At 41.4% G+C, this 13,537-nt stretch overlaps 1 protein-coding gene across 1 annotated transcript in view; it reads right to left on the bottom strand.

Annotated features, from left to right (window-relative positions):
* The window catches only part of LOC143022071 (cysteine and glycine-rich protein 1-like), a 162,127-nt gene that overhangs the window by 25,182 nt on the left and 123,408 nt on the right, over positions 1–13,537 (bottom strand). The window contains exons 2-3 of the mRNA XM_076180018.1: positions 12,566–12,728; positions 4,414–4,568 (exon numbers count right to left, since the gene is read on the bottom strand). Of these exons, the coding sequence (XP_076036133.1) occupies positions 4,414–4,568; positions 12,566–12,662 (252 nt within the window). The 5' untranslated portion in view covers positions 12,663–12,728. The remainder of the gene's footprint in view (positions 1–4,413; positions 4,569–12,565; positions 12,729–13,537) is intronic.

Genomic DNA, 13,537 nt, shown 5'->3' with positions numbered 1-13,537 from the left:
CATACTTTACAGCACTCTTTATTCCAGTGTACAAATCAGATATCAAGTCAATAATCCTTGCAGGAATCATACGGATCTACAAAAGATCCCAGAGCACTCCATAATGCATCAAGTCAAATGCCTTCTTAAGATCAACATAAGCTGCAAGAAACCCCTGTTGAAATTCACGTCCAAGCTCCACAAGAATACAAAGTGCTAGGATCCGATCAGTTACCAACTTGCTTGGCATGAACCCAGACTGTTCAGGCCTCTGAAACTTTAGCAGATGTAAATGAACTCGTGTCAGCAATAAATGGGCAAGCACCTTACCTGGCACACTGAACAGTGTAATGCTGCAGTAGTTGTTCCAATCCTGCCAACCCTATCTGGAAGGGGAAACCCTTCCAGATAGGGACAACCAGACCCCTTTTACAGTCAGAGGGAATGGTACCAAACTGCCAGACAGCAGACAGTACTACATGCAACACACAGATCATGGCCTCACCTCCAGCTTTCAGCAAATCAGCACTGATGTTGCAAATGCCAGCTTCCTTTCCAACCTTCAATTCACTCATAGCCTCTTGACCTCTGTCAGAGAGGGAGCAGATTCATCAGTCAGTGGATTTGGAACCAATGCCTGAACACCATCAAGGGGAAGTTGTCCCTTGAAGAGTCACCCATGAGCAACTGCTAAAGGTACTCCCCAAGAGGGCTACACCCCTCCACACCTGACACTTGCTCGACATCAGCTGTTCAGATTGTGTTCCTTTGGGTCACAGATCACAGATTTGGAGCAGAGTTTTTTCAGGGCTCAGTAAACAGGCCTGAGGTCATGATATGGTTTAATGTCACACACTACCCCCTTATCAGGAGGCTAGGATGGTGCCCCTCACAGAGGGCTTTGTAGTGTGGAATTTAATGAACCATGCCTTTGGTTCAACTTGCTGGTGGCAGGATTCGAACCGCCCTCACCTCGACCTTCGCCGCAAGTAACAACGCCCTAACCCGCTTAGCCAAATGAATCTTGACATCCTCAGTAATTCCCCTGATGTACCTCTCCTTATCCATTCACATGAGAGCTCTTGTCCTACATTTCTGAATCCTGCATTAATTCAGGTCTCCAGCCATTCTGGCAGCACAATCCAACCCTATACTCTCCAGTGTCTCCTGTGACACCACACCACTCCTTGACATTGGGCATTCTCCAAATCACTCCTTGGTGGCTTTCAGAGTTCTTCATAGTCCTCAAGAGAGTCAAGTACTTCAAACCAATTAAAGAGTGCTACTACATACTCCTGGATACATGCATCATCCCTGAATTTCTGCAGATGAAACCCATGTGGGTTACACCTCAGGATTCTCCTGGATTTGATATGCAGTCTCAGTGTTATGAGTGGTTCCAAAGAAATCAGCACTTAGATAAACCCTGCAGTTCTGTAGGATCTTCTGACAAGTGCTAACAAACATTTTATCAATCTCCTTGGCCATTCCTCCAGCATTAATATAACATGTCCATTGGTGTGGCTCTCATCTCTGAAACCAAGAATCACCAATCCTCAGCCCTCTGGACTTTACAAAGTTCAAGAGAGAACTGTTGATGTTCCTGGTTCCAGAACCATGGGGGCCAATACATACTTCATAGCCAGCTCTTTCGGTGCAAGTAGCCGCATTGAAGTTGCCCAAAACAATAAGTGTGTCTCATGGCAGGCACTGGTCAACTATAGGTTCAAGCTTAGCATAGAACATCTCTTCAAGGATATATGCCTCAGTAGGAGCATATACTACAATAAAAAAGATGAAGCCCAAGAAGTGCTTCAGCCTTATCAGCATCATACACTCACCAACCAGGAGCAACCTTTACAATGGCGTGCTATAGTCAGCTAGGTATGCCTACAGCTACTCCTGTAAGGTGAATCCCATCAGTTTGGCCCAACCAAAAGTAGATATAACCCTTACTACTGATCTCGCCACTGCCTCCTCTTCTCACCTCTAGGCCACTATATCCAATTTAAGACTCCTGAGCTCCACCAATATAAAGGGTAGTCAGTTATCTTAGGAGAGAGAAAGAATGTCCTATGCACCCTCATGGAGAGCTCACAGGATGTTCACCCCGGGTCTGGCTCAACACGTTTGTGCTTTGTTTGCAACACCCTGGCATCCTGCAGAAAGGGTTTGGTGATTTTGATGGAGACAGACTGTGAGCCTGTCCCCACTATAGTCCAGAATGGTTGCCTGTGATCTGCCCTCCCACACCCCACACCCACCACCAAGCCCAATGAGGGTAGACCACAATTTGGGTATGTATAGGGTGCGAGGGTTATTTGAGGACACAATATTTTCATTATATTACCATCTTCAATCAGATTAATATAAATTTTTGTCTCGACAGACACCCATGGCAGACAATATGATAACACAAGAAATGAAAAGACACGCAGTTATCATTGCTATACTGTATGTGCAAAACACAGTGATTTAGAAATTGTCAAGTTTCTGAATGTTGCAAGATCCTTCATTCACAAAATTTGTGTAGGACTGAAAGCCAATGGTGACAATATTGCAACTGTATCTAAGAAGAAAAGACACTGCAGACATTTGGACACTGTAAGAACACCGCAGTTCATCCAACAAGTTCAAAACATTATCACTGATGATCCTAGAAAAGCAATGAGGGGCATTGCCAGAAAACTTCAGGTGTCAGAGTGGCTTATCAGAACTGTGGTGCATGAACACATTCAGTACAAGTCGTATGTGTTAAGGAGGGGTCAGTCTATGTCTCCAAAGACATAGGAAAACTGTTTGATCTGTGCAAAGTGGTTGCTTAGCAAGATTAACCTTAACGAGAATGGCATGCTTTTTTCTTCTTTTTTAAATTTTTTTTTATGAGAAGAACTTCGACCAAGACCAATAGTTTAACAGCAGAAATGATAGATAGTTATGTGCAGATCCTTCAGAGGATAATGCACACTAAATTTCCACAAATGTGATGGTTTTAGGAGTTGTTAGCAACAAAGGTCATGTTATGTCACCTCATTTCTTTCAACAGGGTCTTTGGGTTAATGATGCTGAATACACTGAAGTGCTGGAAACAGTTGTCAAGCCTTGGACAGATAAAGTACACAATGGAAGACCATACATCTTTCAGTAAGATGCAGCACCTTCTCACAAAGCCCGGTCAAATCAAGAAGGGATGTCAGATAGTCTTTACGATCCTGTAATGCCAAACATATGGCCTCCAAACTCACCAGATTTAAATCCTATGGATTACTACGTCTAGAATGTTGTTGAAAGAGAAACTAATTGACATCCTCATAATAATATAGCTTCACTAAAGACTGCCATTGTTGAGGTGATGGCTGAGATGAACAAAAACCACTTAGTGCAGGCATGTCAAAGATGGTCTCGTATTGAAGCTGTTATAGAAGCTGAAGGTGGATTTATAGAATAAATTTATTAATAAGTTTATTGAGACTTTGCATAAAATTTCATCAAAATATGCTTGTTTACTACTAAGTTATAGTTGCTTTAATTTATTACGACACTTGTCCTCAAATACCCCTCGCACCCTATATATTAACCCAATAGTTCCAGGAGTAATGGAAGAGTATATGTACCCACCACCTTGACACTAGAGGATGACAGCCACAGACCGTGCAGTGTCGGCTCAGGTGGTAGTTGCCTGACTCAGAATGTGCCTCACCTACAAATTTAAGTCAATCAGCCCAGCTGATTTGTCTCTGCAGGCCAAGAGGGGCCACTCATCCTAGCCTGAATAAAGGACCTCAAAAGGCATGTTACTAGTCCCAGGGGAGCACCTCAGTACAACCACACCACTGGGACACCACTTAGCATCCTGGGCCTCTGTTTCCAGGCCCTGTAGGGATGCCATATATGCCAAAAACATGGGTTAGTGATCCATAAAGGGGTTGGATGGCCATTGTCTCTGAGTTCATCTACCCTTTTGATGATTTTCTTTTTCCTCCATCTGGGTGTCCAACACACTCTTCTCATTGGTGGATCACCAATGGGAGAGCTGGTTTAGTAACCAACAATCCAACCATACAGTAGGTAGTACTGGGTTACATGGTACCAGTAAAAGGACAGCCACCTCACATGACCAATAACTGTGCATTATTGTAACCCTGTATGGACTAAAAGCTGGTAAAAAATAATAGGCCCGAAAAATTATATCCAAATAGACTTTAAACAACTTTCCCTAGAGATTTAGGCAGACTCGTCTAGCCCTAATAATAGCAGATAAAATGACATTATTTGAAGTAACAGAAATTTGGTCCCAGAGGTTGATCCTTACTTTCTGTCATCTAAAAATGGTGTCCTGGCATACTCAAATTATAGTGCTTAGAACTAATCAGCACCTGAACTTCCCTAAATTGTACTGTGCCTACTAATGATAAAGGCCCTCTGATAACTTACCTCATATTTTGATCCATCATCCATGGACAATACACCAGCACCTACACCGAAGCCATATCCCTTTGGCCCAAAGAGGCGCCCATAGCAACTCTTGCAATACATTTCATTCTCGTGTTCTGTGAATGTGCTGCTGTCCAACAGTTTGTTGCATTTTGCTGAAGAAGAGGATAAATTGTTAGAAATATGATAAAAGGTAGCTGTATGAGGGAAAAAGAAATCTTAGTGGCTATGAAAATAGCAGACTGGTAGCAAATATAATAAATCAACCTCTGCGGGATTTAAAAATAAATAAATAACAAAAAACCTGAAAGGGTGATTATAAAGAATGTAGTCACCTAAAGCAAAAGATAAAATATGAATATATGAACTTATGATGGACTAAAATATGTACAAAAGTTAAACACAGGGAGCACATGAAATGGTACTATAGAAGAAAACAAAATATTAGCCAAAAAAAGTAAAATTCAGGTAACGAGATATCAAGAGAATGAAGAGAAGATAAGATTTCTAAAGAGATGCCTATGAAACAGCCATATTTTCTCAGTTGAAACTGTATATCTCTATGCAATATGGCTTAAAAATCTATCCTGGTCACTACCATAAGATTTCATTCATCTTCTGGAACTTCTTCAGCACTAAAGATTGAAACTGAACTTGTACACTACATGCAACTTACACATTTCATTCTGGCTGTCTAGCAACTTCATTCTGCACCCACAGGGTTAAAAATATACTTTATACTTTGCAGGTAAAAAAGTCTGGTGAGGAGTAATTATTGATACAGACTTGGAGATTCATAGCATGATCAAATGTTGCCTTACTATAGCAGATGAGAATATGGAGAAGAAAATTAAATGCAGAATGTTGGAAACAAGAAAAGCAGCAGGAGCACCATAAAAAATGGTGGGGGAGGCAAGAAAATGTCAACAAAGACAAAAATGAACATGGTATATTGGATATCTTGCTGATGTATGGAAGAAAACTCTGAGCTCTGAGACAAGTCCTACAGAAGAGGGTTATAGTAGTAGAGACAATGTTTGAGGGTTGCATATTTACCTAATTGTATAATACTGGAAAGGAATAACACTAATGGAATTATGTCTTTTTCTCTCCAATTACCTGTCTCATACCTAACTTAAAATTCATGTAAGATTCCAACCTGGGCTATACCTCCTCATTCTCCAATTATCATACTTATATTTAAATCTGTGTACTATTCCAGCTTGGGTCATAATGTATTCTTACTTATTCTAAGTATTTATACATCTGTATGGATTTTTTTTTCTTCATACTGTTAAGAAACTTCTTTTGTCAGTGTGGTTTCCCCTTTTGTAAACCAAACACTATAATCAAGTCACTTCTTTCTCTTCTATCTTTCAATGTTGGCAGATTCAATAGTTTTATTCTCTTCTCGTATAGTTGTTGTTGTTGTTGTTGTTCCCTAGACTGTCTGTCTCGTATAGTTTATCTTCCAGGTTGAGATCCAGATTAGTTGCTGCTCTTTGCATTCTCTCAATCTTGCTTATATGTATCTTTTACTCTATATAAGGACCATACTACATACATACATACATACATACATACATATATATATATACCAAGGCTTTTTCCCCCTTACAAGGGAGGTAGCCAAAAAGGAAAAGGCATAAAATCATTCCCACCCATTCCATCCCTGAATACACTCCACACCCCTCCACCCTTCCTCTTATCTTAGCACCTCCTGGATGACGGGGCATCCCTGCACCTTGTCCACTGCCCTGGGTCAGAAGCTGTGTCGCAAGATATAGCACATCCACAGCAAGGCCGCTTCATTAAATAGGCGACCCCCCCCTCTCTATCCCCCCATGCAGAAAAGGAGAAGACGGGGAGAAATCCCTTTGGGCCGCATCAAATTTTGCTCACACATACTACTTCACCCCCCAATCCCCCCACCCATTCCACCTCATGCATCACAACATCATCCATATACAGCCATTCTCCATTCACCCCTGTCTTCTGTCCTCTCCTGTCCTTCCTCAACAGACATTCCCCTCTTCCCCAAAGCCCCCTTCACCCCATCCATCCACCTCATCCTAGGATGTCCCCTCATGTTCACTCCCTCCACATCTGCCTTCCATACCTCTTTTACTAGTCTTTCTTCACTCATTCTTTCCATGTGTCCAAACCATCCTAATACTCTTTCATCAACCCTATCTCCCAACTCCCTTTCCACCCCCATTCTTCTCCTCACCTCCTCATTTCTCATACTATCTAGCCTAGTAACCCCCATCATACTTCTCAGACACTTCATCTCAAACACATTCAAACCCCTTCTCTCTTCCTCTCTTATGTTCCATGTTTCTGCCCCATACAGTGCTATTGGCACAATCACTCCTTCATACAGTCTCCTCTTAGCATCCATTCCCAAATGTCTATTCCTCATTACACTCTTTAATCCACCAAGGCATTTACTCGCTTCTCTCAATCTACATTCTACCTCCACCTTCACTCCACCTTTTCCTGCCACATTTGCACCCAAGTATCTAAAACTATCCACTTCCTCCAGTCGCTCTCCCTTAATGCTCACTTCCAGTCTACTGCCACTTTCACCCTTTGTACATCTCATCACCTTACTTTTACCCACATTTATCTTTAGCTTTCTTCTATCACATACTCTCCCAAACTCTGTCACCAACTTCCTCAGTCCCTCCTCCGATCCTGCCACAAGCGCAGTGTCATCAGCAAACAACAGCTGGCTCACCTCCCACTTCTCTCCATTTTCTTTAACCATCTCCAATCCCTGACCCACTACCCTTCCATTTACCTCTCGCACTACCCCATCCATGTATAAGTTGAACAGCCAGGGCGACATAACGCATCCTTGACGAAGTCCCACCTTTACCTCCAACCACTCACTCTCTCCATTTCTAATCCTGACACAAGCTCTACTACTCTCATAAAAACTCTTGACAGCTCCTAGAAGCTTTCCTCCTATCCCATATATCTGTATAACCTCCCACAGTGCCTTTCTGTCTACCCTATCATAAGCCTTTTTCAGATCCATAAAAACCCAAAAAACATCCTTACCCTTTCCTATAGCTTTCTCACATATTTGTCTTACCACAAAGATCTGATCTACACAACCTCTACCCATCCTAAATCCACACTGTTCCTCACCAATTACTCCCTCTGTTCCTCTCCTAATCCTCTCAATCAAGATCCTCCCATAAGCCTTCCCAACTACACTTAACAAGCTAATCCCTCTGAAACTACTACATTCACACTTGTCCCCTTTTCCCTTGTAAAGTGGAACTATACACGCACTCCTCCAGTCCTCCGACACTCTACCCTCTCTCCAGCAAACATTAAATAGCCTCACCAGCCAGTCCACCATCACTGTACCTCCTTTTTTTAGACATTCTGCATGGCATCCATCCAGACCAGGTGCCTTACCTGCTTTCATCATCTTAACAACTGCCTTCACTTCATCCTTCCTTATTTCTCCTCCATTTTCCTCACTCTCATTTTCTTAGCATTTCCCACTGCAACTATCTTTCCCTCCCTATCCTCCTTCACATTTAGCAACTCAATAAAATATTTTGCCCATCTTCCCCTTACTGCCTTCTCTTCCATTATCATCTCTCCATCTGCACCTTTTACCTTTTCTTCTCTACTTGATTTGCCTCCTCTTCCTCTCTTAATTTCTTTCCAAAACATCTTTTTATTACTTTCAAAATTTTCTGTCATACTCTTACCCCACTTCACATCTGCTCTCCTCTTTGCTTCCTTTACCTTTTGCTTTACTTCTCTTTTCTTTTCTTTGTACCTCTCATATAACTCCCTCGTCCTATTTTGTAACCAATCTGTGAAAGCTCGCTTCTCTTCTACAACCTTCTTTGTTTCCTCATCCCACCATTCACTACCCTTCCTTCTATTTCCTCCTGTCCTTCTTGTTCCACACACCATCCTTGCACACTTTGTGACTCCCTCCTTGAACCATCCCCATTCCTCCTCCACACCTAGCTCTACTCTATCCTTCACTCCCTCCCACTCCTCCTTCAGCTTCTTCTTGTACTCCTTCTCCTTTTCATTTAAAGAGTTCACTCTAAGCACCTCCCTACCTTTTGTCCCTTTCCTCTTTCTCCATCTATCCTCCACTCTCAACTTACCTTCCACCAAAAAATGATCTGATATTCCCCCACCCTCTCCCCTTAGCACATGTACATCCTTAACTCTTCCTATCATAGTCCTATTTACCACTACATAATCCATCAACACTCTATCTACCACCCTTCCATCCACCACCCTCTCCCATGTGTATGTGTATTTATGCTTGACTTTCTTCCGAAACACTGTATTTGCTATCATCAACTCTCTTTCTAGACACACCTCCACCATTAACTCTCCACTACGATTCTTTCCTGGAACTCCATACTACTGACAAATATCTTGGACGGATTAGGGTTCCTATGAGTTTTTTAATTTATTTCTTTATCCACATGGTGAAAAGACACCTTAATGTTTTGCAGCAATGCTCCTAATTTTTTTTCCTATGCTTTTGAAATTTATCTACTTTCCAAGAAATAATTCATGAATGATCTTTTTGAGCTGCTGCCCATTTCTAATCATTTGCAGTTATTTTATTTATTTTATTTTTATATATATATATATATATTTTTTTATTTTTTTTTTTTTGGGGGGGGGGGGGTTGTGTATGGATGATTATTTGACATAGCCTGAAAGGATTTCTCCCAGTCTTCTCTATTTTCCACATGAAGGGATGAGGAGTGAAGGTCACTGTGTGAGTGAAGCGGCCCTACTATGGATGCACTATGTCTTGCAGCATTGTTTTGGACCCGGGCATTGGGCAGGAGACAGGGATAATCCTTCATCCACAAGGAGCTAAGATGAGAGGGAAACAAGGGTGGTAGATAGGAGTGGAATGAGTTGAGTGGGAGTGAGAGCATGCCTTGACTAGCTACCTCCCTTTATACAAGAAAAATAGCCCTCGATGCACAGATAGATATATAGAAATTAACTATCTTTTTGCAACAGCTGACAGACCTCCTTGATTTTCACCCTTATGATCTTGGCATTGTCTGCAAACACATTGGCATAGCTTGTTGTACCTTCGATCATGTCATCAACATAGACAAACATTATAGGCACTAGCACTGAACCTTGTGGAACCCCCATAGTCACTGTTGTTCACTCCTGATACTGTATCTTTTACTACTGTAAAAAAAAACTCAAGATTGAGGTACATACATTCCACCCAGTCCTCCCACTCTTGCAGCACATCAATCACTTTTGAGTAAAACCTTAACTGGTTTAAGTAACATGACCTTCCAGATCTAAAGCCAATCTAACAGTCTGTCAACATGTTCACTTTTCAAGATATTAGACCCATTGATCTTTCACAATCCTTTCACATACTTTCACTATTGTGTTGGTCAATTATACCAGCCTGTAATTCACTGGTGTAGCCTTACTTCCATCTTTGTGAATTGGTACCATATTAGCCCTTTCCCAATCTGTCTTCTTTGAATGAACACATTGAAAATATGAATCTTGTATGCCAGTTCCCCACATTTTTTTCATCCAGTTTGAGATCCTGTCAGGTCTTGAAGTTTTTCTCACCTCCAATGATCCCAAAAGACTGAGCACTTCCCTTACTTCCACATTTATTTTTTCTAAACCAAATCATTGTTTGCCTTGCTTTCCGCTGAGTAAAAAAGACCTCCCTAATCCATATAAGAAAAATGAGGACCCCATTGAGCCTATATGGATATTGTAAAAAGAATGGATTAAGGTAGGTTAGACTAAGATGTGAACAAGTAAAACTATTTTTGTTTTGTCATTCTGGCTAGGAAACTTAGGTAAGGACTTTCCTTAACTTCTTTTCCTCTAAATCCAGTGTGAAAGTAAGCTGCAGAAGACCAAAAACAAAATCAAATAAGTGTGTCTAAAGAAAAAAATAAATAAACTCAGGTGAGGTGGATGGCAGAAACAAGTGGAGGAAATACAATAGGAAGAGATAAAAGGAGAAGGCGAGAGCGATATGGAATTTAGGGAGAGGAGGGTAAATGAGGGAGGAGGCCAAAGAGAAATCGTAGAGATTTACGCCATTCCTGTGCATGTATTTCGTCACAGACAAATGTACATCTCCACCTATATCTACGCAATATGTCACCCGTCTCAGTGCGTCCTAGTACTTTATCTTATCTGTTATCAAGATCGCACTCCAATATGGCCCTTCTAATTGGCACACTAACCCATCCTCCACAGCCCGTACCAATGACAATTAATTTCCATTTCACTAAATTGCGTTTTTCCAAATTTCCATTTCGTGTTGAATAAAACTTAATCGCCTGGCGGCAGCTAGAATAAACAATGGTCGAATATCAACGCTAAAGAGCTAATCAAGACATGTTTAAGGCAGAAACTTACTCAATGTCGTCGAAAAAAATAATTGTATCTGTGAATGAACAATGACTGCATGAGCTTTGCAGCACGATATTATTACCCTGACTAAAGGCCAAAGTTTTCTTTCTTCAATTACATATTCCAAATCCTAGCAAGGGCAGCTGAAACAAAAGTAAGCAAATAAAATACTCAGAGAGAGTTGTCACTGATGATGATTTACCTAGACAATACTTCAACTTAACCCCACGGTCCCCACCTACTCCAGAGTGACGTCATCGGCCCAACCGCTTCGACGGTCAACCTAGGAAGCCCTGCTCAATGACTTGCTGTCAAGTCTTGTCAGCAATTGCTGGATCCAACGTCATTCTTTCAGGTAAGAATGAGAGTGAGGGAGAGCGCACTAAAGAATTATCACAATTTTTTTGTTCAGGGACGCCTTGAACCCTCTGACCGTGGAAGGTTTCTCCAAGATTTATAAGAATGCCATGGAAGCAACCGTAAGGATACATGCTTTATATAAACCTGCACACGCGCGTGCGCGTGTGTGTGATTCACCATTGTCTTAGATCACGTGTTGGATTCGTGATCGACAACTATTGCCCTCTCTGAGCTCATATATGACTGACCTATGGGTAATGCAACCTTACACACACACACACACACACACACACACACACACACACACACACACACACACACACACACACACACACACACACACACACACACACACACACACACCTACACCTACCCAGAGATTGGCTAATAAGGAGCTCTGAGCTCACTGCCGTAGGGTGGTGTCTGGCTGTCTCGACAGAGACTGCAGCAGATCCGAGGTGAATACACACACACACACACACACACACACACACACACACACACACACAAGATATGGAGACGGGACACCACGAGCGTAGCTCTCCTTCCCGTGAAATACAACTAGGTAAATACACACACACAAAACTTTCCCTCTACGAGATTTCGAGTACCGACTCGCTGCGCAGTTGGATTAGCGATTGCAAACGCTACCACTGCGCCATCGAGCCGTATTATTGTGTGTGTGTGTGTGTGTGTGTGTGTGTGTGTGCACGTACTTGTATACTTAACAGGTATACGAGTACTCGGTATATTTCCCCCAATAAGGGAATAAGTTAACACATTTACCGGAAAGCAACTCATTTCATTTATTTCTTAACTTGACCAACAAGGTCGTCCAAGCGACTGCAGGATTTGAACCTAGTTCTCCCCCATTTGGAAACTCTTAACATTTGAAACAGTCAAGATTTCGGAACTCTTCTTTGCGAAAATTGTGCTGGGGATTTCTGAACCTTTAGAACAGAGGTTCCCAATGATAGGTTATAATTGAACTTTTCATGGGGGTACATTAGGTCTGAGAGAATAACCAATAATGTACAATAATTATTAAACAGATTAACTTAGTTTACTGATGTTACCACCATAAATATTCTTATGAAGTCTGAATAGACGAAAGCGCTTGGTCATCAGTTTATCTTTTTCCTTGGTGTTTTTTCCGCATATATATATATATATATATATATATATATATATATATATATATATATATATATATATATATATATATATATATATATATTAAGGGTTACACGGGAATCTATCAAAAAGCCCAAGAGTTACAGAGGAAGAAAATGGTTGGGAGCCCCTGCTTCCGGGACTTCTCAGAAGAAAGAGGAAGAGAAGTGTCTACACTAGCCAAAAACTGACTGACCACACTTGATGCACATCTTGTGATAGGCTTTCCCAAGAACAATCTTCTCCTCGGCGAAGTAGACCGCCTTGCTGCATCGAGGACAGTTGCCGGGCATCGTGAGGTCGGGGTGCGCGAGCGGACGAGACTGAATGAAGAGAGGTGGAAGTTGGAGTACGGTGATCTGCGGGGTAAGAAAAAAAAATGATTTAAAGAAGTATGAAAAAAACAAGGAAAAAACATTAGGTCAACTAAATAACACATGCATACATGACAAGCATCGTGGATCGGACTATTAAAGTTCTGATCTCTCATCCGGTAGGGTAATAACTGTTGATCGCGAGTCTAGCATGCGATCCAAGACAGTGGTGAATCTCTCTTACACACACACAATGGTAAAGTGAAGTTTTCAGGTCAGCCCCGCCCTGGTCGTCAACCTTTGCCCTCGGTGTACAGACATCTAAGGCGACTAGAAGTCACCCAATGCTGGGCGGTGCGAATCAAAACCAATGAGCACAAACACACAAATGCTACTTTGGTATGCAATCGACGTGTCATGAAGCTACTAGAAAATTTATACGTAAATCACGTTGGCCATGTAGATCGCAGATCAAAGTATACTACATTTATATCATATAATTTTTATCTTCATTCTCAGCATTCATTCTTATGCAATATATTCATCAACATTTCCTGGTGGAATCCATGCATGTCGCCAATACTGGCAACGCGGAAATGTAATGAGGTCTTCCTATGCATCACAGCTCATTGTTCATTATAATAGCCGGTTTGCGCTCCCTAGTTAACTAATGTTTGTTCGATTCACCGATATCATTAGTAAGCTTGTTTCAAATGTTTTATATATTTAAATATTCTATATATACATATATTTATTAAAGGAAAATAATAACCATGAAATAAAACATGTATACCACACACTGACGTACAATTGGACTCGTGGATCACGTTGGCTATGTTGATCGCGTACCAAAG

The sequence above is a fragment of the Oratosquilla oratoria genome, chromosome 43, assembly GCF_046742065.1.
Source record: "Oratosquilla oratoria isolate Oo_2021 chromosome 43, ASM4674206v1, whole genome shotgun sequence".
Classification (NCBI taxonomy): domain Eukaryota; kingdom Metazoa; phylum Arthropoda; class Malacostraca; order Stomatopoda; family Squillidae; genus Oratosquilla; species Oratosquilla oratoria.
Note: the sequence above shows the minus strand (reverse complement) of the source record. Positions and strands in the feature narration are given on the sequence as shown.